This window comes from Macaca mulatta, chromosome 17, assembly GCF_049350105.2.
Source record: "Macaca mulatta isolate MMU2019108-1 chromosome 17, T2T-MMU8v2.0, whole genome shotgun sequence".
NCBI lineage: Eukaryota > Metazoa > Chordata > Mammalia > Primates > Cercopithecidae > Macaca > Macaca mulatta.
This window is the reverse complement of record NC_133422.1, coordinates 10,050,206-10,075,926: the sequence shown is the minus strand read 5'-3', so window position 1 is coordinate 10,075,926 and position 25,721 is coordinate 10,050,206. Positions and strand designations below refer to the sequence as shown.

At 40.8% G+C, this 25,721-nt stretch overlaps 1 protein-coding gene and 1 long non-coding RNA gene across 14 annotated transcripts in view; both read left to right on the top strand.

Annotated features, from left to right (window-relative positions):
• Positions 1–25,721, top strand: part of KATNAL1 (katanin catalytic subunit A1 like 1) — a 296,001-nt gene that overhangs the window by 89,736 nt on the left and 180,544 nt on the right. For 8 of the 13 annotated variants that reach the window (XM_001099323.5, XM_077973657.1, XM_015120818.3 and 5 more), the window contains 2 exons: positions 21–147; positions 1,781–8,076. The exons of 2 other annotated variants lie outside the window; for them this stretch is intronic. In XM_001099323.5, the coding sequence (XP_001099323.1) occupies positions 21–147; positions 1,781–1,979 (326 nt within the window). In that variant the 3' untranslated portion in view covers positions 1,980–8,076. 13 annotated transcript variants of the gene reach the window in all.
• Positions 9,286–17,933, top strand: LOC144336231 (uncharacterized). Its single transcript, XR_013407848.1, has 3 exons — positions 9,286–9,547; positions 10,731–14,299; positions 14,613–17,933. It is a non-coding gene; the product is annotated as an uncharacterized LOC144336231 (long non-coding RNA).

Below are 25,721 nucleotides of genomic sequence, written 5' to 3'. Positions count from 1 at the left end.
CCACCAAAATCTTGTAACAGCAAAAGGAAGAGCCGAGCTTCTGAAGATCAACCTTCGTGAGGTCGAATTAGATCCTGATATTCAACTGGAAGATATAGCCGAGAAGATTGAGGGCTATTCTGGTGCTGACATCACTAATGTTTGCAGGTATTTTTTTAATGATCTGTGATGTTAGACATTAGTTATAGACTTGGCAGGAGGACTAGTCTTAAAGTCAATGTAGTTAGCCCAGTGTAGTTAGACATGAAAGCAGCTACCCATTTCTTTGAAATGGTTTCCCATTTGTCCTTTTTTTTTTCCATATAACTTTATTCTTCATTGTGAGATGAAAATTATATAGCATTGGTCACTTATGTTTTTGATCTTTGGATTTTAAAGAAATTGTTGTGTCGGTGGCTCGTGCCTGTAAGCCCAGCACTTTGGGAGACTGAGGCAGGCAGATCACGAGGTCAGGAGGTCGAGACTATCTTGGCTAACACAGTGAAATCCCGTCTCTACTAAAAATACAAAATATTAGCTGGGCGTGGTGGCGGGCGCCTGTAGTCCCAGCTACTCGGGAGGCTGAGGCAGGAGAATGGCGTGAACCCGGGAGGCGGAGCTTGTAGTGAGCTGCGATGGTGCCACTGCACTCCAGCCTGGGAGACAGCGAGACTCCGTCGCAAAAAAAAAAAAAAAAACTGTTGTGTCTAACTTGATGATAACGACTTTGACAACCTAAGATTAGTTTAGCTTTGTGTTGGAGCCTTTCTACATCAACATAAAGTAATATTATTTAGTTTTGGTTGGCATTATTTAAACACATGCCGATGAGCAAAAATGATCAGTGTAAGCTGGGGAAGATACACATTTAACATTTTTTCAGTTTAGCGACATCATAATTTTTAGACACCTCCTGTCACTCTGTGCAGTTATTTTTTTCCTTATTTTTCTAACTGTACTTAAATTGACTGTAGTAGCCTTTCTTTAAAGCTGTAGCATCTGTTTTTCTCACCTTTTCTGCTCGCATTTTTCCCATGTGCATCCAAGTTTAGTGGCATACAATAAGGTCACAATAGTTTCTACCGCTACTATAGTGAAATATTTAAGAACTTGACATTTTTGTTGGCTTGGCCTTCCTAATAGCTTTTTTGTGTTTATGAATTATCCTTTTCTTCCATACCTTCATATTTATGATGGTCATATTTATGTTGGTCAAAAAGAGCTGCACATGATGGTCATATTTATGTTGGTCATATTTATGTTGGTCAAAAAGAGCTGCACATGGGATCAAGAGAAGCCAGAGTTTATGCCTTTAGTTGCCTGCAAATACTCCATGTAGGGAATTCCGTGTCCACTGTATGTGGATATTCATGTTTCAGAGAGAGTGATTTGTGGCTTTATTCCTCTATTTAGGCTGTAGACAAACTGGTCTGTGATTTGAATTATCTTAACATTAGCCACGTGTTCATTTCCAAGTGTACAATTCAGTATTTCAAAATTCGACTTTGGTTTCTTAAACTTCTTGGCTGTCTTTGAGGAGCAAGTGGGAAAATATAATTCAGTACTGTTTGAGCTTAACTTAGACTTTTAGGGTTCATTAACTGTACATTTCATGTTTCTGGTTATTTGCATCCTGTTTTAACTTCTGCCGAACCCCCAGGATGTTTCTTAAGTGGAAAATTCTAAGAAGCCTCATAGAAAACATATAATCTTTTGATTGTTTTTTCATAACTTTGTTACAATTGAAAGTGTTTAAAACATGTGCAAAAATTACTGTTGACTGATTGTGGTGTATTTTTAGGGATGCCTCTTTAATGGCAATGAGACGGCGTATCAATGGCTTAGGTCCAGAAGAGATCCGTGCACTTTCTAAAGAGGAACTTCAGATGCCTGTTACCAAAGGAGACTTTGAATTGGCCCTAAAGAAAATTGCTAAGTCTGTCTCTGCTGCAGACTTGGAGAAGTATGAAAAATGGATGGTTGAATTTGGATCTGCTTGAATTTCTGTCAACTCTTTAATTTCTGGTATTTTTGTTTATAAAATATGAAGAAATTCCTGCAATTTTTAAAAAACAGATTTGGAATTTTTTTCAGTGGAGTGATTTTCACCTAAAGGAAAAAAAACATCTAAAACTGTGAAGAATACTAAATGTAGTTGAGAAATAATTCAGGGCGAGAGTTTGCTAGTCTCCCTTCCCTCGCTTTGTACTCGTATTCCACGTATTCCCGCATTAATACTGCACACCCAAGCCAGTCTATCAGGGAGGCTGAAGAGAGGGAGCAGTGTGCTCTTTTAGAAACTTGTTTACAGAAGATTGAGAAATACCCCTATTTCTCATTTGCAGTTGTTTTTCTTTGTTTTTGTTTTTGTTTTTTCCCACTTCTTTGCTCTGTCAACATGAGGGACCTATCTATACAGGTTGACTTTTAACATCAAAATTGGATTTGTGTCACACTCTGTGTTTATTGTTAAGAGAAGAATGACAGTATATTTTGGAGGAAATAATTTACTGATTAAACCTTTAGAATTTATGACTTACTGTTAGGAGTCTGTCATATGGTTAGAATTTTTACTTCCCCTCCCGCTGCCATTTATTCTACTAGCTACTTAATAACGTCTGGAGCTTTATTGAGGAATATTCTCACGCTCTGTGGTATTTGAATCATTTTGCCAGGTCATTTCTCTGTCTTTAGTATTTTTTTGCTGGTGCTTCTTATACTTAATATGGAAAGGTGGGAAGAATATTGCATTAGATGTAATTCTTCGTTCTAGACCTCCAAGTGTGTTTTCACTTTTCTTGTGTGTGTGAAGGAGTCTCACTCTGTCACCCGGGTTGTGTAGTGCAGTGGCGTGATCTTGGCTCACTGCAACCTCCGCCTCCTAGATTCAAGCAATTCTCCTGTCTCAGCCTCCCAAGTTGCTGGGATTATAGGTGTGCACCAGCATGCCTGGCTGTGTTTTCACTTTTCTTTCAATATGTTCAAACAGATGTATAGCCATTATTTTTCTCAGCTCCAACATTGTTTGATTTTTGTTGAATTTGATTTTAGTATTTGAGATAAATACTTTTGCGTTCTAAACAAGTCCATTCTCTGTGGCTAACACAAAACAAATGAAATCTTTAATAGTATTCCAGACAGCTAGTTTAACAAAACAGCATTGTACATAATGAATGATGTTCATTTGAAAATTCTAAAATTTGTCCTTGTCTAGGTTGAGAACTTTTACACACAGTAAGATAAGGATAGAAATCTGACATGCTCACTCAATACAGCAGGAATTACACCTTAGAAAGAAGCCAGAAAAAGTGAATGGCATATATCCAATCACAAGTAAATGATCCTGGTGTTAGTTTTTATGATTACATGTGTCTTATTAGGCAATTTATGCTTTAATGGTCAAGCTTTTAAAACTTTGTATTTGATAACATCCTGAATTATCAGTTTTGAGTAGCACCTACTGGTTTAAAACTAAAAATAATACAGCTTTTTGGACACTTAATCAAGATACTAAGAAGGTTTTTTTTTTTAAAAAGAGATTGATTATTTTTCCCTGCTAAAAACTATAAATGCCTTATGTTCTTTTCAGATAACTTAAGTCTGACTCTAAACTCCAGTATTCATCTGATGCTGTAAATTGCCGTTCTTTCTGAGACACAGATTATAAGATGCCAGATCATAAGACATCATGATTTTATTGTAATTGAATTCTTCCTAAAAACTGAGAGAAGTTTCCTTTTATTAACTTTTAAAATAAAGAAATAAGTAGTTTCATTGAGATTATTTTGCAAACGATTGCCATTCAGAAATGTACTTTTTTTCCCCTGAAGTTGTAGGAGCCATCACTAAAACATTAGTCTTGTGATTGTTAAAACTTGTTTGTATTGGGCTGGTGCAAAAGTAATTGTGGCTTTTCCATTACTTTCAATGGCAAAAACCGCAATTACTTTTGCACCAGCCTAACAATAGTTGATTAGTGAGACCTTTTCTGGGTTTCGTATTAATTATCTTGGTGTGCATTTAATTATTTTTCTGAATTCATGGATAATGACTTAGTAATTGTGTTTCTTTTAATACCAGTTATTCAGTATTTGGCAACTCAGACTTCCTAGGAGCTTATCTTTACCATGTTAAGTGAGTCAGCTGTGCTTTGTATTTCCCTTGTTTCTCATTTTGCCCTATCAGTGGATGGTAAATGCTTTGTATGTCTCAAATCCCTTAAAGGATCTTAAAGACATCCCTCAGGTGTTCTATTTAACTTTTATTTTATTTTATTTTAATTATTTTATTCTATTTTATTATTTTATTTTATTTTTATTTTATTTTATTTTGAAACGGAGTCTTGCTCTGTCCCCCAGGCTGGAGTGCAGTGACGTGATCTCGGCTCACTGCAACCTCTGCCTCCCAGGTTCAATCCATTCTCCTGCCTCGGCCTCCTGAGTAGCTGGGATTACAGGTGCCACTGCGCCCGGCTTATTTTTTTGTACTTTTAGTAGAGACAGAATTTCACCATGTTGGCCAGGCTAGTCTCGCACTCCTGACCTCAGGTGATCCACCCACATCGGCCTCCCAAAGTGCTGGGATTGCAGGCGTGAGCCACTGCTCCTGGCCCCAACTTTTAATGTACAACACACACACACACACACACACACACACACACTCTCTCTCTCTCTCTCTCTCTCTCTCTCTCTCTCTCTCTCTCAGGCGTGAGCCACTGCTCCTGGCCCCAACTTTTAATGTACAACACACACACACACACACACACACTCTCTCTCTCTCTCTCTCTCTCTCTCTCTCTCTCTTTATTTCAGAAGACAGTGTGTTGCCTTACCCAGAATGAGTTTTAGGATTACGGGCGTGAGACAGACATACATACACACACACACACACACACACACACACACACACACACACACAGAGTCTTTATTGCAGAAGACAGTGTGTTGCCTTATAGGCATGAGATACACACACACACAGTCTTTATTGCAGAAGACAGTGCATTGCCTTACCCAGAATGAGTGCTTAGATTACAGGTGTGAGCCACTCTGCCCAGCCCTTTTAATGTACATCACACACACACACACACACACACACACACACACACACACACACACACACACACACACAGACTGTCTTTATTGCAGAAGACAGTGTGTTGCCTTACCCAGAATGAGATTGAATTGTTTTGCTTCGTTTTGTTTTGTTATTCTGTGTTGCGGTAGCAGATGCATTATCAAAGGAAAAATATTTGGCTCCTTTAATTCCTCTGAAAACATGAGTATTTTGAGTTCTGCAGCACAATGACTGTAGGACTAAGCTAAGTCTGCTTTGCAGATATCTGATCAGATAGTCCCTACATTCTGTAGATGTGTATTGGTTGGTCCAAGACACAGTGGGTGGGAGCTCTGTGGACCAAGACAAAGCTGGACTAGAGAGTACAGTTCCAACTTGGCAGTTTCTCTAACGGCTCTATATAGCTTCTGGCTTCTACTACTGAAACAAGATCACTGATGGAGAGGCAGAGTAATCTGTTTGCACTTTGGAAAAATAATATATAAAAGTGTTTCCCCCTCCTTTTAGCACTTTAAATCTGTTTTGAAATTAGAACTGATATCCATTTGTTTGAATAGTGTGTAACTATTATAGATCTATTTTAATGAACAATTTTTACCATTTCCCAAGCTGCCTATTATAAGCATAACATGTTTAAACCTTTTGCCCCATAATTTCTTTTTTTAAAGGAAATTAATATTAGTGAAATATATCAAACCCCTCTTTAATGGAAGCTGCAACCTTCTAGTGATCCAAGTAGACAATAGATGGTGGCATCACAGACTGTATCTACACACTTTCGGATCTGACCACTGCCTCCCACAATACCGAGCCATTTTGGAAGGGGAAAACGTGGTGGTCTAGCTCTATAGCTTGGGGCTTAATTTCAGCTTCTGAGATCACAGTTTTTGGGAAGTCATATTTCACTCTCAAAACGTAGGCTTAGAGCACGAATTGCTCAAAAAGTAAGCAAACCAATACCTGGTGAATCTATGGTCATATACATACACCAGGGGAAAATGTGTGTGTACAACCCAAATTTACAGTATGATTGTCATTATTTGACTTTGCTTTATGTAGCCTGACTCTGTTGAACATAAAATTGTTAGTACTCTTAAGTTTTGGATAGCCTGAGTTCATTTAAATTCCTTCCTTAGGAATAAGTTTTTATATACACTGCTAAATCTGTGATGAGAATCATGAAACAGTAACCAGCTGAGGTAGCTATGATTCACTTTCTCCCCACCCTAACATGAGATAAAATGAAGGCAAGTATTTCATGTTGTGTGAGTGGACTTTGGTTGCTTCAATATTGCCTAGGTTATTGAGTCTTTCTCTGCCTAATAGTGGATTCCCACTCTTAAGATAAGTTTTATCTTATTAATGATAAATCACTTTAGGGTATATTCTGTATGACAGGCATAAAATGTTAAGGGTGAATGCTGGCCTTTTCCAAGAAAAGGCCACCTTAACTCGTGTGAGGGAAAAGTCCTAACTATTCTCTTTTATGTACCTTTTTTTTCTTAAACGGTTTTGATTGTATATTTTTAAGAAACCGCTTAATTTGTGATGCACATAATATTTATGTGAACCTAAGAATATGTCACAATAGAAAAAAGAATTATAGTTGGGGGACATGTTGGGGGATAAAAATATTTAAGCTTCAAATGTTTTAGTCTCATCTCCACTAACTATTTTTACAGAAAGCTAAAAACTCTGTTGTGATTATTGTAAGTTTAGTTATTTATACTTTTAAATTTGGCTTTTCGTACTTATTTAATTTTTTTGACATTTGCTTTTAATATTTGTTTCTTAATGTGGAAATTGTGTATTTTAATAATCAAATTCTTAGGATAGTAGGTATATTTTTAAACATTCACCTCATTAACAAATAGATCTTTGAATTTTTATTGGGTTTTTTGGCTGCAGACAACTCTTTAGCTTTAATGTTATTTCTGAATTCCCAGTGACTTATTAATAAAAACAGGAAAGATGTTTAGGTAATGTCATAAAATTTATTTTACTTTTCTCGTTTCCTGAGAAAATAAATGAAAAAACCCTGGATATTGCCTTATTACCAGCAGTGTGTAGGTTTTTGTATATTTGGAAATTTGGCACAAAAAAATAGGGAATTAGTATAGAGAAGTTTCCCTCCTATGAAAGGACTCCCATTTGGTTATTTGAAACTATGAAACGCACTTTTACTTCACCATGTCTGAAATGACAAAATAGTGCGCTCTGGAAAACCTGGTCTTTGCGCGTGGAATTCCCAGCGTCTACCTCGGTTAACCAGGCTTAGTTTTAGGCAGGAATGAATTGAATTAAATTCAGCTCATCGTCTATGCAGATTTGTTTCTTTTAAGCACGTCCTTCCCTCCTGCTGTTGCCCTCCTCCCATTAACTTTCCTTTTTAATCTTGAAATTGTTTAAAATATTTCGTCTTTCTTTCCCTAGCAAAGCGTTTATATTCCAAATAAGGCCTCTCTGAAACGTCTGAATTACTTTTCCCTTCTTTGCTGTGGTCAGCTTCATTATTTGGAAGTATTGCATTCAAAGCAGCAGTGTCAAACATGACACACATCTGTTTTCTTATAGTTTCATAAATACAGACTAATGTGATGACCTTAAAAATTGTGGATCCTACATGTTCCTATGTTCATTCTCTGAAAACCTGAGTAACTTTATGAAAACACACAAACCTGGACAAATGTCACATTTTTGTGACATTTTCACTGACAAATGTATATTCATATGATGGTACGGCAGCAGGGAGTGGCCCCCCGTTAGCATGGTTGTGAGTGGACAGTGTCCAGCAGGATCACTGCACGTTATGATGGCTTGTAAGTGCGTTGTTAAGACTTTTGCTTCAGTGTTTGTCTCCCAGTATCTGAACCTAATTTAAAGAAAAAGACGTTTCCAAGTTGTATTTATTAAATGTGTTTTTCCTTACATTTTGTGCTGCTACTTTGCCAATCTCATTAGCTTAGTTGTGTTTGTGCTTAGGTTATATTTGGTAATAAACTTACAGAGTGTTGGTTGTCGTCACTTTCTGTGTGGTTCATTTTGATCTATAGTCACGGACGCACTTCTTGCCACCGGTGGGAACAACAAACCCCTCACTAGTAAGGAATGGCTTTCCCCAGATTTTTGTTCTCATAAAATCACGTATTGTAAACCTGACATTTTGTATTGGCTATGCTTACGCCAATAATTTCAAGGTCGATGCAGGTAAGATGTGTGTTTTTTCAATTAATTCCAACTGGCATAATCAATACACTTGTCTTGCTTGTGTAGCACCATTGCAAAGTGGATGTTCCATATGGTGAATTTTCTAGATGACTAAGTCTGTATGACCTCCTCTAAACAATTTTTTTTAGTTAATAGACTTTATTTTTTTTAAGCAGTTTTAGGTTTACAGAAAAATTGAGCAGAAAATTTGGAGCTCCCATTTACTCACAACCCCCGCCCCAGTTTCTCCTCTTACTAACATCTTACATTACATTAGTGTGGTATATTTGTTATAATCGATTAACTGATGTTGATGCATTATTATTATTCAAGTCCATAGTTGACATTAGGGTTCACTTTGCGTTATACACTTATGGGTTTTGACAAAAGCATAATGTCATGTATCCATCTTTACGACAGCAGACAAAATCGTTTCACTGCTCAAAAATTCCCTGTGCTTTGCCTATTCATCTTTCCCTCGCCTCCCAATTCCTGGCAACACTGAGCTTTTTACCGACTCTCTAGTTTTGTCTTTTCCAGAATGTCATATAGTTGGAATCGTATAGGATGTAGCCGTTTTAGACAGGCTGCTTTTACTTAGCAGTATGCATTTAAGGTTCCTCCATGTCTTCCTGTAGCACGATAGTTCATTTCTTTTTAGCACTGAATAGTACTCCGTTGTCTGGATGTACCACAATTTGTTTATCCATCCACCTACTCAAGGACATCTTGTTTGCATCCAAATTTTAGCAATTATGAGTAAAGCTGCTCTAAACGTTCATGTGCAGATTTTTGCAAGCACATAAGTTTTCAGTTTACTTGAGTAATTATGGATGTGATTGCCGGAACGTATGGTAAGAGTATGTATAGTTTTATAAGAAACTATACATATTTTTATAAGTTTATAGTTTATAAGAAACTATACATACTATTTATAAGATAGCAGGCTATCTTCCAAAGTGGCTGTACCGTTATATATTCCCACTTGCAATGAATAAAGGTTTCTGTTGCTCCACATCCTCGCCAGCATTTGATGTTGTCGGTAGTTTGGGTTTTGCCATTCTAAGAGCAATAATGATGCTAACAAGCCTAACAGCTGGTTCACTAGGTTCACTGATAGGTGTGTAACGGTACCTCGTTGTTTCCATTGCAGTTTCCAGATGATGTGGAACATTTTTTCATGCCCTTATCAATTTGAAACTTTGCTAAACCGTATCACATTTGTTCCTTCAGTTTGTAAACTGAAGAATTGGAACTTACCCTTTTCTTCAGGATTCAGAGTTATGAGGTCAGTCCCTTGTTTTATGCCACTCTCTGCAATTAGTGGAGGGGTAGGAGGGCCTTTTTTTTTTTTTTTTTTTTTTTTTTTTAAACCTGTCTCACTGACTGGTCGTTGAGTTTTCATGTTTGCTTTTATAACATTTCCACTGGTCTCTTACCGGCCTTTCTTCCTCTTCCGATGTCCTGTTCCAGTCTTCAGTGAACCTAGAGAAATAGTTGTTAGGCTTGTTAGCATCATGTGTGAATGAGTACTGCAGTTTAGGGATGAGGAGTGGTGGGGAGGTCTATTCTTGGGCTCTAATGCTGTGTGTCGTTTCTCTGGGCTCTCCGTGGCCTTTTTAGCTTTATCTTTGGATCCCAGAAGTGCTCCTGATGGACCAAGTGTGAAGGAGATATTTTTGCATAATTATGGTGCCATGCAGTTGTGTAATATTTACAACTGGAAGGGAGCTAGCAACAATTTAATTCCATGGCCCCAGCCGGTTTTCTTCCTATGACCATGAGGGAGGTGTCGATCTCTTGGGCGGTATAAAGAAAAAGAATTAGGTTAAGTGGGACCAAGACAGGAGACATTTGTGGCTAGAGCCCTCCCATTCTCCCTGCAGTCCTTTCTCCAGTGCATATGACCAGTGCCACCTGTGACTGACCTGGCTCCCATGGCAGAGCATGGTGCAGTGTTGGAGTGTTTGCCCAGAGATGCCAGGAGTTTAACTAGAAATCGTGAGGGAAGATAGAAGCATTGCCTGGCTTCGTCCCTTCCCAGCATCAGCTGCTACCTTTCTAATGATAAGCAGAAAGGCAGGGTAGGCGCAAGTCTCACCTGGCCGGTTCCAACAACAGATGCCCCAAGGCTGGAGGCTGGTCTCAGGTGCTCCTCCCCCTCCCTGGCTGGATGTCACCACTTCAACTGCACCTGGCCAGGCAGACGTGGGGCTTCACCTGGGCATTCCTCTGGCTCCTGCTACACCCAGAACAGGGCAGAAAGGGATCAGGGGAGAGAAAACATGTGCTCTGTGGTTACTTCTTATCCTTTTTACACTCAGAAAAGCTTGATGGGCAACTCTTTCCTAGTTTTACCTATTCTGATATCTTCTTAAGACCTCCCCTGTAAGTTTTGAGAGACTCACCAGCAACCTACAGCATTGAGAGCTGAAATTAAGAGCAAATGACTTGGTCCCCTCATCTTACAGGTGAAGAGTTGAACTCATGAAAATTTAAAAATATATGTTCAAGATCGTATTCTGACCTGGAAGCAGAACTTATATCCGTTTCTGATCTTGAAGAGTGCTGCAGACAAGGCTTAAAGAAAGCAAGTCGGCCGGGCGCAGTGGCTCAAGCCTGTAATCCCAGCACTTTGGGAGGCCGAGGCGGGCGGATCACGAGGTCAGGAGATCAAGGCTAACACGGTGAAACCCCGTCTCTACTAAAAATACAAAAAATTAGCCGGGCGTGGTGGCGGGCGCCTGTAGTCCCAGCTACTCGGGAGACTGAGGCAGGAGAATGGGGTGAACCCGGGAGGCGGAGCTTGCAGTGAGCTGAGATCTGGCCATTGTACTCCAGCCTGGGTGACAGAGCGAGACTCCGTCTCAAAAAAAAAAAAAAAAAAAAAAAGTCAGATGGCAAAACATTTATTAAGGACCTTTAAGATTGCAGCAGGTACCAATACAGACAATTACCCGAGCTGATGATGGTTAAAAATAAGAAATGTAAGATAAGTTGACATCATAGGATTGGAACTAACATAATGTTTACTGTGTGCTAGATACTTTTATTTACTAAATTCATACATTAGCCCTAAAAGATATATTTATTCTTATTCTTTTTCTTCAGAAGAGAAAACTGAGGCTTATAGAGTGACTTGCTCTAGTTGAATGGCTCCTAAGAAGTGAAGAAGGATAGGAACCTAGGTCAATTTAGTTTCAGAACCCATTCCTTTGCCATATTCTAAGCTTACTCTCAACAATGTTAAAAACACACAAAAAGCACTCAATTTTTAAAATGTTGCATTCACCCATTTTTCTGAGGTTATGAATCACTTTTTAATCTTCCCTTTCTCTTACTGCTTTTTTGGTCTGATTTTTTAGGTAGACTATTGTGATAGGTTCTGTTTCAGAATCTATGTTGATAAGGCAAGAAAAGAGGGCTCTTGTGGGATTTAAATGAATTGGACACTATTGGCTCCTGTTTGCTCTATCAGAGTGCAAATATATACCTATTGTTTTTAAGGGCAACGCTTAATGAAATGAACTGATCATTCTAAGAATTCCCATGAATCATAGGCCAACAACTTAGGTGGCATAGCACTCTAACAGTTACGTTTATTCCTGGAACCTCCAGCAGTCCTCTGCTGACGGGGTGACAGCTTCAGAGTCCTTAGCTGGACGTGTACTTGTCATCGGAGCATCACCAAGTCATGGAGGGGGCTCACTGTCCAACTTTGAAGCACCAGAACAAAGTTAATTCTGAATGTTCAAAATACTGACCATGGCCACGCCAACTGAACGCCCCTAATCTTGTCTGAATATTCAAAACGCCTGTCACTACATCTTAAATAGTTTTTTAAACAAGTAACCATGGTATGACTACTGTATTCCATAACAAAAATCCTAAACTCCAGTGTTAGTAATTATTACGTAGAGGTGGATGAATTGAACTTCATTTGGGGTTTGTAAAATACCTCAAGCTATTTTTCAAACATTTCGAAATATGTTTTGTAACATTTCTCAAATATACTTTACTAAACATATTTCCTTTAATTTTTAAATCCTTTTTAAAGTGTTTGTTTAAGGGGAAATTTAATCCATGTGTTTCTGATTCATTTACAATGAACTCATCAAAGTTGTTTCTTAAGAATTAAGATTCTAAGAAGCCTGAGGAACTCTTCTCATGAATTTTGTCAGCCCTTAAAAGCCTTTTTCCAATCAAAACTTTTCCCCCTAAAGATAAATAAATGTGGATGAAATGTTTTAGTTTGGTTTACAATACAAAGCCCGTATTTCAAAATCTAACCTAGTTGTGAATTTAGGATAATAAACGATTCTGCGTTTACCGTAAGAGTTCACTTCATTTGTTGCTCTTCAAAGCAACTAACTGCAAAGGGTTTGCAATAACTGTGCTCTCCTGAAAACACACAACACTGACATTCCATACCGTCTTCTCAGATTCATAGCAAAGGTGACATAGGTGGGCTGGGCAAACATATTAAACTAAGTCAGCTAGTTATTGGGGATCTACCATGTATGCTAAATATGCATACAGTACATAGTCACACATACGTACATGTGAAAAGACTCATTTAAGTTACTTTTGTGTGTTTACCTATACTTACAAATTTTAACAAAGTTTATTTTTTATTTTATATTAATAAATTATTGTGTGAAGTGGCTACAATCGTTCTCATCTCTATATAGAAATGTTTTTTGCCTGAGATTTAGTTTAACAGGTTTCTGTTGCCTAGCAGTAGGTTTTTGAGAATAGCTTTTTGTATAGCTTTAATTGAACAGGTTGATTGCATGAAATCATCTTAGCAAAAGTAAGGTCATTGCAGTGAAGGTAAAAGGAACTATGCTGACAACTAATTGGATAGAATGTCATAAGCCACAGTGGATCTGGAAGAGATTTGCAGAAACGTAGCAACAAAAGAAGGGAGTTTGTTCAAGGCAGCTAGAAACTGCATTCAGAAATATTCATGTTAAAAGAAAGGCACCATTTCCTTGGTTCTCATTAGGGAATTGTGTGAAATACATATTTGTTCATCACAAGAAATAATCAGTTCCTATTTTTAGTGGAAACTTTTTCCCTGAGTTGTTTAGTATGGGATTATTAGACAATAAAAACATCTTTTCTGTACTTTTCAAAATATAAACTAATTTCTTACATATTTCATTGGTTTGTGCCGTAGATGAACTCTTAGTATTTTAGGAAAAAACTTCCATGATCATTCCTTTTTAAAACCAACACTTAAAATTGTCTTTATTTAAATCAAAATGCAAAACCTCTTGCATTAAGGGAGACTTTTACCTTTTACTTTGTATTTTTTCATATGATAATTATTTACTTTGTAAAAGAAATATAAAATTATAAAGATTTTTTTAAAGCAATATTTGTAGAAATCAAATCAGTGTCTGCCCTTCTGTCTTCCAAAAGCCCTTGGCCTAAATAAGAGTCAGGCATAGCTGTTGACCCCATTTCATTTGACACAGAGGGAAGGAGTGTGTTGACCACTGTCACTCTCTCTCTCACCTAGGACAGCGCTCTCCAGGCTGCATTAACTGTGTCTCTCCAGCAGTAAATGTGTGAGTTACACACTGTTACTACGTTGGTAGTTTAAGGATACTTGTAAATTACAGTAGTATTTCTATATAATTTGTAAAAATCCATAAAATGTAGAAATATGAAAGACTATCATATGAAGACACTGAAAAGTAATCCTTACTGCTATAAAATCCTTCCAAAAAACATGAGTAATATTTTCATTGAGAGCCATGACGTTAAATATACTTTCTTATTTTTTTAAATCTTAGGATAACAATTTAGGGACAGTGATTTTATTTTTTATTTCAATGCTTAGTTATAATGACCATTACAGCTAAAAATGTAACTTCACAAAGGTGTGTAGATCCAAATGGAAGAAGCAGATCATTGGCTGCAATCTCAAGTAAGGAGCTTCAGTTTAAAATCATGCCCACTATGCAGAAGTTTTTATTTGGCTATTTGCATCTTTCTTGATGTCAGTCAGTTATTGCAAATGAATTGAAAGGTTGCATTTTGGCCGGGCGCGGTGGCTCAAGCCTGTAATCCCAGCACTTTGGGAGGCCGAGGCGGGCGGATCACAAGGTCAGGAGATCGAGACCACAGTGAAACCCCGTCTCTACTAAAAATACAAAAAATTAGCCGGGCGCGGTGGCGGGCGCCTGTAGTCCCAGCTACTCAGGAGGCTGAGGCAGGAGAATGGCGGGAACCCGGGAGGCAGAGCTTGCAGTGAGCCGAGATCGCGCCACTGCACTCCAGCCTGGGCAACAGCGTGAGACTCCGTCTCAAAAAAAAAAAAAAAAAAAAAAAAAAAAAGAAAGGTTGCATTTTATGTTGAATGTGCAGAACCTGCTGCACCTCTTCATTTGGAAGATTTTAAAACAGGAAAATTATTTTAAGTTGCACATATTAGAGTTCTTTAAAAAGAGGCTCAGTGTTTTTGGCAACAAAATCATGTAACAATGGAAAAATATTTCCCAACATCAATTTTCTTCATGTAACATGGATTTCTTTCATATAGTAATTATTTTCTCATCCCTTTTAGGAAAAAGAATAAAGTTGTAGAGTATAGGAAATAAGCATTTCATTTTATCTAGATATGTATATGAGCCTGTTACTGTGCATACAGCAAAAATTTAATAAAAACAATAGCTTTGCCTTTATTATATCTGATACATTCTGATATTTTCTAATTGGTTTCATGTTGTAAAATTCCTGGACCTGCCCCAGGAAATTGATTTCATTACTTGTTAATGGTGGACAGCTTGTAATTTCAGACCTTCTCCTGGACTGCAGGGTGCCACTGGCTGCAGCCCTGGCCCTCTCCCAGCTTCCTCTGTGCGGATTACTCAGTGACACATTTGACAAGTGGCCTGGTGAGCAGCAGTGGCCATGCCTGGTTTCCTGGCCACCCGGGGGCTCATCCTTCACCATGCTGTTCCTGACAGGCCATTGCGAGTCTCTTTATCGTTTGAACCTGACCAGTCAGGTTCTCAGGGTCAGGCACTGGGCATCTGTCCTCTCTCTGCCTGCCTCCCTGAACCTCAAATGCCTGGGGATTCTAACTCTGTCCCAGTGGTGGTTTTCTTGAATTTGATCAGTCTAGACATGATAGTTCTTGAAATATTTAAGACACGCTTAATTTCTGTTGAGTTTTCATTTCTCCTCAGTCTTAAGATGATTCCTGATTTCTAGATATGATATGAATATGTCACTGTTCATTCCTTCTTTTTAAAAAAGTCAGCAGTGATCCCTGTGCCAGTGATGTTAAACACAGCCCCTGGGGAAGGACCAGGTCACTGTGGTTCTTGTACTAGTATAGGACATTTAGATAGCTGCCAGCTCCCCAGGGCAGCACAGCTGCTTGGTGACCTCTCCTTGTTCCTGGAAGAGGAATAGGGCTCTTCAGTTACAGGACATGGGGCTGGAATCATTCAAGGGAGGACCAAGAGAGGAACAGAGACTCTTAGTCACTAACAGGAAAGCGATAAGGTCTGAGAGTCAGACTGCAAGGAAGAATCAAGGAAGGAGAGGATCGAGTTTTCAAGGGAAAGGAGTTCTTATGTGTTCTGCTGTGACCACCTGAAGAAGGTTGACAGAAGCTACAAATAGTTGGTCTTATTTGGACTGTGCCTCCTGTGGCCAAAGCACTGTTCCTGCTATTTGACTGGATACTTACTGGCTATTTAAAACAAGGCCTCATTTGGATCATGAGACGTATTTGGGTAGTGTGAGAACTTCAGCTCTGCAGTCAGAAAACGATTTTATCCTCAGCTCTACCACTTCTAAGCTGTGTGACTTTGGGCAAGTTACTTATCCTGTCTGTGGCTGTGTTATCTATCTCACCTCAGAATGGAGATAACAGGACCTTCCTTTGTAGGACTGTTGGGAAGATTAAATGACATACTGAATTTAAAGTACTTATCACGGCACCATACAGACCCTTAATGTTAGCTGCAGTGATGTGCGAGGGCTGGTACGTACCAGGCTGTCCCAAAGCCAAAGGAACGTTAAGGAATATTGCAAAACTTTCCACCATTGATAGCTGAAAGTGTAGCCACGGTGAGAGGATCCACACGTGGAAATCGGCCAACACTACACCAGGGCTTTACCCATCCCCTATCCCCCTGGAAGAGTTAGTCTACCAGCATATCACAGGTTAGCTCTTTTTATTTTTGTGGGTTTTTTTCTCCCACTGCAAGTAATATGGGTCCAGGTGTGTAGCCTGGCTCTTTGTCACTCCTTCTGGGTAATATGCCTAAGCTTGCCAGTCGTCATGAACAGGTTAGTCTGACTTTCAGTGAGCCATTTTTGACTCAGTGAATGGCTGTTTTGGTGTCTGCCAAAATTAGGTGCCCCTCTCTTTCCTGAACTAGACTATATACTCTGATACCTTTATTGCAATGTTACAGAAGTCTTAGGACACTCGTAGTGGACAGACATATTCCACTTCCCTTTTAATTCCTGAGAAATACAGTCTGAGCTGTATCTAGGCAATATCCACACTGCCTTGAGACTTTTTCCGAAAGTGGAATTCATCAGTCATCCAGGAGGCTCTGAGCCTCGTGACTGGCATGGCTTACCTAGTGGCTGTGGTAGACTTGTGCCTATGGAGGTGTTTTGCTGAGGGCTTGTGAGAGCTATTTGGCACCTTTTCCAGCAAAGTTGGGAGAAGAAGGCGGAAGAGAGGTTCTGTTCTCACCTATTTTAATACCCGAACCAAAAAATGGAAGTTGGTGGTAGCACCGAATTAGAACTCTTGCCTCATTTAGCACACTAATCATCAAATTTCTCTGTATTTTCAATAGAAGCAAAGCATAAATTCTCAATAAAGAGGCACTTCAAATAGGGAATTTACAAACATTACACATTGTCTTTCGTGTTGCAGCTGTGAAACATACCTTCTAGAGAAAATCACACAGATTGTTGTGTACTTTCTTAAGAATTGCAGACTAGAGTCATGATTTGTTAGTCTCATTTGCTTTTCACAAGAAAAAGCATTACATGATGTCTGAGGGTCTCAGGTTCCATAACGGGGACTTTCCCAAGGTCTTTCATATGAAAGTTTCTGTGCAGCCCATGGGAGATTACACAGGGAGGCAGTCTGGAGACTCGCCAGGACTTATTTTAGTCTATTCTAATTTGAATCTTATACTTATATAGGCCTATTATTTACACCTATATATCAGTCCAACTTACTGAATGCCAACAAATTTGAGACACAACTCCTGCCCTCAAGGAACTTGTGTGCTGGTAGAGAAAGCCATGAAGCAAGCAGTCCTAGGATACTGTGTGTGGTTATAACAGCATGCACCTGAGAAATGGTCTGGAGGAGGAGAAGGACAAAGAAGGCTTCACGGAGGAGGTGAGGTCAGCCATGTGCTGAAGCAAGCAGAGGAGTTTGCCAGGTGGCTAAGAAGGGAATATTAACCCAGGGGTGGGTGACGGTCCCCACCTTCTGGATGATTTACTATATAGTTACATTTGCCCCTTAGCGTGACTTCTTTGACAGCTGTTGATGGACAGCTCTGTGAGGACGAGAAGCACTCTTGTTGCCTCCTCCACAGGGTTTTGCAAGTTGTAGGTGCTCAAATCCCCGATGGGAAATGAGAACCTTAGCCTACAAAAAAAAAAAAAAAAAATCTCCCTTCTTCACTGGAACCCTGTAAGCAAAGCAGTTCCGAAGAGCACTGATAGGAAAAACTGAATTCACTGCAGATGACGACAGAGCTGGGGTTCAAAATCAGCTCCTAAGCAGTAATCTGAAGCAAAGTCATTGTCTAGTCTGTGGACATGGTCAGGATGCATACAAAGTTAAATTGTCTTTCAGAGTTTGTAGCTTGAAGGTGCCTTATATTGATTTCTGTTGTTTTGTATTGAGACGGAAACAAAACTCTGTTGCCCAGGCTGGAGTGCAGTGGTGCTATCTCAGCTCACTGCAACCTCTGCCTCCCTGGTTCGAGCGATTCTTCCGCCTCAGCCTCCCGAGTAGCTAGGATTACAGGCACCCGCCATCACACCTGGCTGATTTTTGTATTTTTGTAGAGACGGGGTTTCACTGCATTGGCCAGGCTGGTCTTGAACTCCTGACCTTGGGTGATCTGTATGCCTTGGCCTCCCAGAGTGCTGGGGTTACAGGCATGAGCCACCACACTCGGCCGATTTCTGTTTATTGAGTCCCTGATAAAACTGCTTTGCTTGCTTTCTCAAGAGGGAGGGTGACTGCCCCACCGCAGCAGGTCCTGCAGCCATGCCGACTTTGCAAAAGCATTCCTCTCAGTGCTTTATTATTTACCTGCTGTGGATGATGATACAGCTGCCAGTCACAATATCTTTTCAGTGCTACAACATTTCCCTCCATTTTTCCAGGCCCACATCTGGTCTTAGCCCATCCTGAAGTTGTCTATGATGTAGAATTTGTTCCACTTGTGAACTGAGCCTATTTTGAAACTCAAAAGGTGCTTCCTAATTTGCAGTTGTATATTACATTCACACATCTCAGATTGAAATTCACACAATCTGTTTTGCATTACTCACGCTTAATAGTAATTTCTTTTGGCTATTGCCCTCAGGCTATGTAAGAAAAAAAATAGATTTGAGCTTTTTATTTTGACTGTGTTCACGGACTGTAAATCTAATTAGTTTTCTGGGATTTTTTCTCTTAAAGTCGCATGCACGTTGCTCTCTGGACAAAGACTGATAAGCAGGGGCAGGTTTACCTTCTAACCATGTTCATCTTACCTGAATTGTCCTGGCACTTCACTTGGAAATACATCTTTTTTTTTTTTTTTCCTGCCCTAATTTGCTGCATCCGGTTGATGTGTGTCGCCGGTAGATATGGTACCCACCTGTGAAATGGTGAGGAAAATTATGTCCAGATTAGGTAATGCTTTCAGATTCCTCTATTACAGACCATTGACTCCAGTGTTTCTCAGACTGAGCTAGAGAGTTCATTTGTTCTAGGAGAAATTTTTCAGTAACTGAGTTTTCAGACAGAGCAGCAACCACAAGAAATATGAACACAATCTGGCCCATGGGGATGACCGCTCCGAATTGAGAGTCAAGGTCACATGACTCCAGGGATAGGACCAAAGTCTGCAACCGAGAGGGATTCAGCAATTAAGGAGTGGCCTGGGTGTTCCAGATGATGAGTCCAGAGTCCTCCTTTGGCCGATTGAATTCTAACTGGAGATATGGTGAATGGGGGGCATGGCCATGACGATTGTGTCATGCCAGCCCCAAATTCCTTTGGGAAGCAGCTGGCACTACATATTTGTATAGTTGTGTATCCATGGTTCTTTTGAAATGGCAAAGCTGCTGCCAGGAGCTCTCATTCTAAGGGTGTGTGTCGGTCAAGCCATCCCTGTCATTCTTTGTATGTATCACATATATGTCCACTGAAGGGTGATGGGCCAGCCAGCTTCCTCTGAGTAAGACGGAGCTAATCAGATAACCCCAAGATCCCAGCAGTTTGCAGTGAGAAAGGTATTTCTTGTTCACATACATATGTCACCTGCAGTTCTGCTATAGCTGTGATTGTGCCCTGTGCATCATCTCATTTTGAGAGCCAGGATGTCTTCAGTAGCCTCTGTTATTGTGGCACAGGGAAAAGAGCAAGAGGGCTCAGCAACATTCAGGGGCTCTAAAGACTTCTCTTCGATGTGGCATATGTCACTTCTGCTCGGGTTCCACTGACCAAGTCATACATCCAAACTTCTTGTCATCAGAACCAGGAAATGTTATTCTCTTTGCAACGCTTCCCATGGCAGCGGGTGGAGATGTGCCGTCCTCTACCAGGGAGGGAGACTGGTTGAGAACAATAACGCTCTACTCCGGGGCATCCGGCTTCCGTGCACCTCACTGGCAGCCAGTTGCCCACCACTCTGGCTGACTGGGCTATTCAGTTTGAATTTCTGTTTTTCTTTTTTTTTTTTTTTTTGAGACGGAGTCTCACGCTGTTGCCCAGGCTGGAGTGCAGTGGCGCGATCTCGGCTCACTGCAAGCTCCGCCTCCTGGGTTGACGCCATTCTCCTGCCTCAGCCTCCTGAGTAGCTGGGACTACAGGCGCCCGCCACCGCGCCCGGCTAATTTTTTGTATTTTTAGTAGAGACGGGGTTTCACTGTGGTCTCGATCTCCTGACCTTGTGATCCGCCCGCCTCGGCCTCCCAAAGTGCTGGGATTACAGGCTTGAGCCACCGCGCCTGTTTTTCATTTACATTTTTTCTTATTTGGAAGTTTCAGAATTAGAAAGTCAGAAAGCTTTAGGGTTGGGACATTTAGAGATCTTATCTAGTGCTCTGACTTTTCTTTTTTTCCCTTTCCTTTTTTTTTTTTTTTTTTTTTTGAGACGGAGCCTAGCTCTGTTGCCCAGGCTGGAGTGCAATGGCGTGATCTCTGCTCACTGCAACCTCTGCCTTCTGGGCTCAAGCGATTCTCCTGCCTCAGCCTCCCGAGTAGCTGGGATTACAGGCACCCACCACCACACCTGGCTCATTTTTGTATTCTTAGTAGAGGCGGGGCTTCACCATGTTGGCCAGGCTGGTCTCAAACTCCTGACCTCACGTGATCCACCGGCCTCAGCCTCCCAAAGTGCTGGGATTACAGGCGTGAGCCACTGCACCTGGCCTGCTCTGGCTTTTCTAGTAGGGGAACTGAGGCCTAGTGAGGTGATTGGCCCAAGATCACACAACAGGACTTCACTGCAGTACTTTCTTCATAACATCAGCTTGGGAAAATGTTAGAGAAGAGTTGCTACTTTCCTAATTGGAAAATAAAATGCTCGGTTGTTCCTGAAATCGTACCCCTTCTGGGAGAGAAATAAAACAACCTGAGTGGTCAGTTTTGGAAGGAAAACTTGCTCACCTTTTCCCTAAGTGATGGGTGTTAGGAAAGCAATCTGATTAAACTTTATTATGCATTTTGAGATTCTAGCATTTTATGTATCCTACTTTTTCATTTTGACTTCCCCAGTCTTTCCTCTCTCTGGTTGCAATTTCTAACTATCTCTGTGTACAAAATCTGTACACATAGTGGTTTTCAACCAGGGGGATTATTAGAACACCTTAGGGAGCTTTAAAAAATATACATGCTTGGCTGGGCGTGGGTGGCTCACGCCTGTAATCCCAGCACTTTGGGAGGCCGAGCTGGGTGGATCACAAGGTCAGGTGATCGAGACCATCCTGGCTAACAGGGTGAAACCCTGTCTCTACTAAAAAAAGTACAAAAAATTACCTGGGTATGGTGGCACGCTCCTGTAGTCCCAGCTACTCTGGAGGCTGAGGCAAGAGAATCACTTGAACCCGGGAGGCAGAGGTTGCAGTGAGCCAAGATCGCGCCACCGCATTCCAGCCTGGGCAACAGAGTGAAACTCCGTCTCAAAAAAATGGCCGGGCACAGTGGCTCACGCCTGTAATCCCAGCACTTTGGGAGGCTGAGGTGGGTGGATCACGAGGTCAGGAGATTGAGACCATCCTGGCTAACACAGTGAAACCCCGTCTCTACTAAAAATACAAAAAAATTAGCCAGGCGTGGTGGCAGGCGCCTGTAGTCCCAGCTACTCGGGAGGCTGAGGCAGGAGAATGACATGAACCCGGGAGGTGGCGCTTGCAGTGAGCTGAGATCGCGCCACTGCACTCCAGCCTGGGCGACAGAGCGAGACTCCGTCTCAAAAAAAAATTACATATACACACACGCTTAAACCCCTTTCCTTGAGATGGATTTGGTAGGTTTGGGGGCGTTGGAAGTTTTGAAGGTCTTCCTGGGTGATTTGAATGGACATACCTGGCAAAGAACTCTTGCATAGGAAAGCCTGCTTTTGTTGCTTGCCTTAATAGATGGAGGTACTTACTTTTCATGTTAGTTTCTTCATAATACTAGTATCGGCTTCCCAGGAGCTAATTCTTTAGTTTATTTTCTCTTAGATTGAACAAGTATTCTTAGATTCTGTTCTCCCTGCCCAAGTTTCTAGCTTGTAAATTCAGCCACTTCCAGGGATTGGAAACACTTGGACAAAGATACACTATAATCCTTGGAATTTCTTGGTTTAAAACAGGGAAGAGGTTATTCCTAAACCTGACCTTATACATGGCCCTAATTCCCTCCCCTGTGTCCCATCTTCCTTCTTTTCAGACCTCTCTTTACTCAAATCTACTCCAGGGATTTTTGTCTGTGTAGGGAAATTATTTCAATTTTTGTGAATGTCTCATCATTCCTATTTAATTTCCATGTAGCACTAGCATGACAGTGCATATCATTAAAATGTTTTCGATTCACTCTGCTGTACATTTTAGTTAATTCTAATGCTGAACTCTGTGTGTTGCCCTGATACTATGTCTGTCTGCCCACAAATTAAGAAAACAAAGGGGGACAGTTGTCTGCTAGCATTTTATTTGTGTTGGACAGTTTGGCACCATGCAATAAAGCCCACGCGTAAACAAGAGCTCTGAGTTTGTTGGCATGGCCAGAGCCAGGTAGGTGGGTAGTCTCACTTCACATTTTGATTTCAAATCAATTTCCATCTTCCCAGCCTTCTACCGAAATAGAAGTATGTGTGTCTTTGGGGACAGAAGAAAGCTCTTTGGCAAGGCACTTGGTAACACCTCCAGTGATGTCTTTGTGGACAGGTAGAGAAATGCAACCTAGAAGATAGGCGGGTTCTTGACTGATTGAATGATGGCGTCAAAGGGTGTTAGTTAATGGACCTATTCTGGTCTAGAAAAAAGGCTTTAATTTCATGTTATGGAGCGTTGTATTTGACCCTGTTCTCCAAGTGTTTTAATTGAAAGTGAAGATGAAGATGTCAAACTTCCAGATGACCCAAAGCTGGAAAGTATAGATTTACGTTTAGGATAAGAACTCAGTAGGATGGGAGAGAGAGCTGAAATGAGCAAAATGAAATGGGTTAGGAACAAATGTAAAATCCTACACTTGCCTGATGCATAAGATAGGGAGACCCAGTGTACTAGCCACTACATGCTAAAGGCCGGCTCCTAAATGCGTCACTGGGAGGATTCCAGCTTCTCAGAAGTTGGTCAGGAGGATCCCAGAGGACTTGTAGGACCTTTCGAGATCTCTTGGAGGCTCTAATCATCTAAAAGGCGAACAAGAAGAACCCTGGAACACCCAGGCCCACCCAGTAACCCACACTCACAGCACTTTATGCTTTCCCTGAGTCCAGCCCTTGCCACAGGGCAGTACAGTTAGGTTACTTGTGTGCCTGTCTTGGCCCCTAAATGGAAACCTTCTCTAGGATAAGGACCACATTTTACCCCTTTCCAAGTTCTTGGGGCCATGGTGCATGCACAGGCTCCAAGCAGGGAGTCCTCATGGGCACAGATTTCTGTCTACTTCGTTTTCTTCACTGCTGGACCCACGGGACTTAGAACAACAGTTGGCATAAGTAGACTTCAATACATATTTGTTGAAAGAATGAGTGACACATACAGATGTGCTTAGTAAATCTCAGCCATTCATCCTCAGCGTGGTGTGGCGTGTTGGTGAATAAATCACTACCTGACTATTCTAAAGGCTTCAGGAACTTCATATCCTGTTTTTTTTCTTATACTTCTCAGTTCTTAGTCTGTTCCCATCTCTGATTTTAGTGTGAATTTAGTTATAAAAGCCAAAATAGGATAAAGAAAGCTGGGTGATCCTTTGTAAAGACATACTCCCGATGTAATGACCATAATCACCCATTAGCAGGAAGTTAGTGCACAGGCTGAAGCCAGATGGGTCTGGGTTCAGGTTTTGACTAGGACAGAGATTTATGACTTTGGAGAAATCTCATTTTCCTGAAGTGCTGATTTTCTCATAAATGTGGATAAAACACTGACTCCAGAGGGTAGATGTGGTATGTATAACACAAAGTATCCCCTTAATAAATGTCACTATTATTATTTCAACAAGGCATTGGCTCACATGAGAGCTGTGAGTACAGAGGAAAGAACTCTAGGAAGGACCAGGGAAAAACAAATTGAAAATTGCTGAAGGCTTGCCTTCAAGGCTTAATTCTTTTGTATGTTAAAGCACCTGTTCCTATTAGACAAGCAGGCTCCTCAGGGGCGGGAAACAGAGGCCCTGCAGCGCTGAGGGAGCTCTGGTCTCCATGGTAACTGCACATTAGATCCTGATGCAGGCACACCTGGCATTCTCAGGTTGCTCCCGCATATGGTACCTCATACATTTCATTTCTTAAAAAACTTGCCTTGACCTCCCTGCTACTGTATACAAACTCCTTCACACACACACACACACACACACACACGCACACACACACACCACACCCTTTGTGTAATCCACGGCCACTGAAGCGATGTAAGCCTGTCACAGAGATCGGAAACACAGTTCCCAAAGCCATTTAATCAAACAAAGGGCGAGAACAGTTATTCTTGCTTCAAAGTCGAGCCCGGAAGAGAAGTACCTGAAAGATGCCTTTTCTATGGGACTGACGTAGACTCTGGTGCCCGCACCCCCGGCTTGCTGATAAAGCAGCCCCATTGATAACCTACTGAAGCAGAATCACATCCTTGACCATGACTCATGACACCGTTTGAAAAAGTGGCCTCTCAAATTCTCCCTACATATAAACGGCCATTAAATCCTGTGCTTTGAACTAGTTTAAAAGGAAAAAGATTTCCTGGTAGGATTAAACAAAAAAGTACAGACAGCCTGTAGTTACCATGTTACACAACCAAAGAACTGTGCGGCTGCTTAGAGATTTCCAGCTCTGCTTCAGAAACAGATGTTTAAAAACCTCTTGTTAAAAAAATGTCAGAAATTGGGGACAAAAGTCACTGTTCCTTGAAACATATCAAATTCTCTCTCTCTTTCAATGGTCATCTTACTGATTTGGTTCCTTCACACTATATTTCCCCAAAATCCCATTTAAATTAACCGTGCATGGTGCTCCAGCATGCTTGGCTGCAACCATAGCGCCTTGTGTATGTTACGCTTCATAAGGGCCTTCAAAGACAGTGTCTCAAAAAGCCACCATTGAGAAATGTTAGGACTTAGGATCTAGAAATGTTGGCTTACTTATGGTCCTCATGATGTTTTTCTTGTAAGCACCTTGGAAAGTCTAGTGAGTAAGAAATAATAATAACCAAGTGTATTCGCCCAACATGGGAAAGTGAGCTGTGCTCTATAAAGTTTGTAGTTTATGTTTTGAAACTGGCTCAGTGTACAAGGTTCCTGGATCATTACTTAATTTTAATTTGTGGAAAAGGCATTATGTTTAAAGCAGTAAAAACTTTTTCTTCCATGTCACAGCAACCTTTGGCAAACTCACTGGCTCTTTCTCTCAGCTACTTTTCTACCCCATTTGGTTACGAGAAAGCATTGTGATTGCCTTGTAACCCCAAAGTGAACTGCAGGTCTCATGGGACATATCTGACCTCTCCTAAACATGCCAAGTATAATCAGACTTTTGATT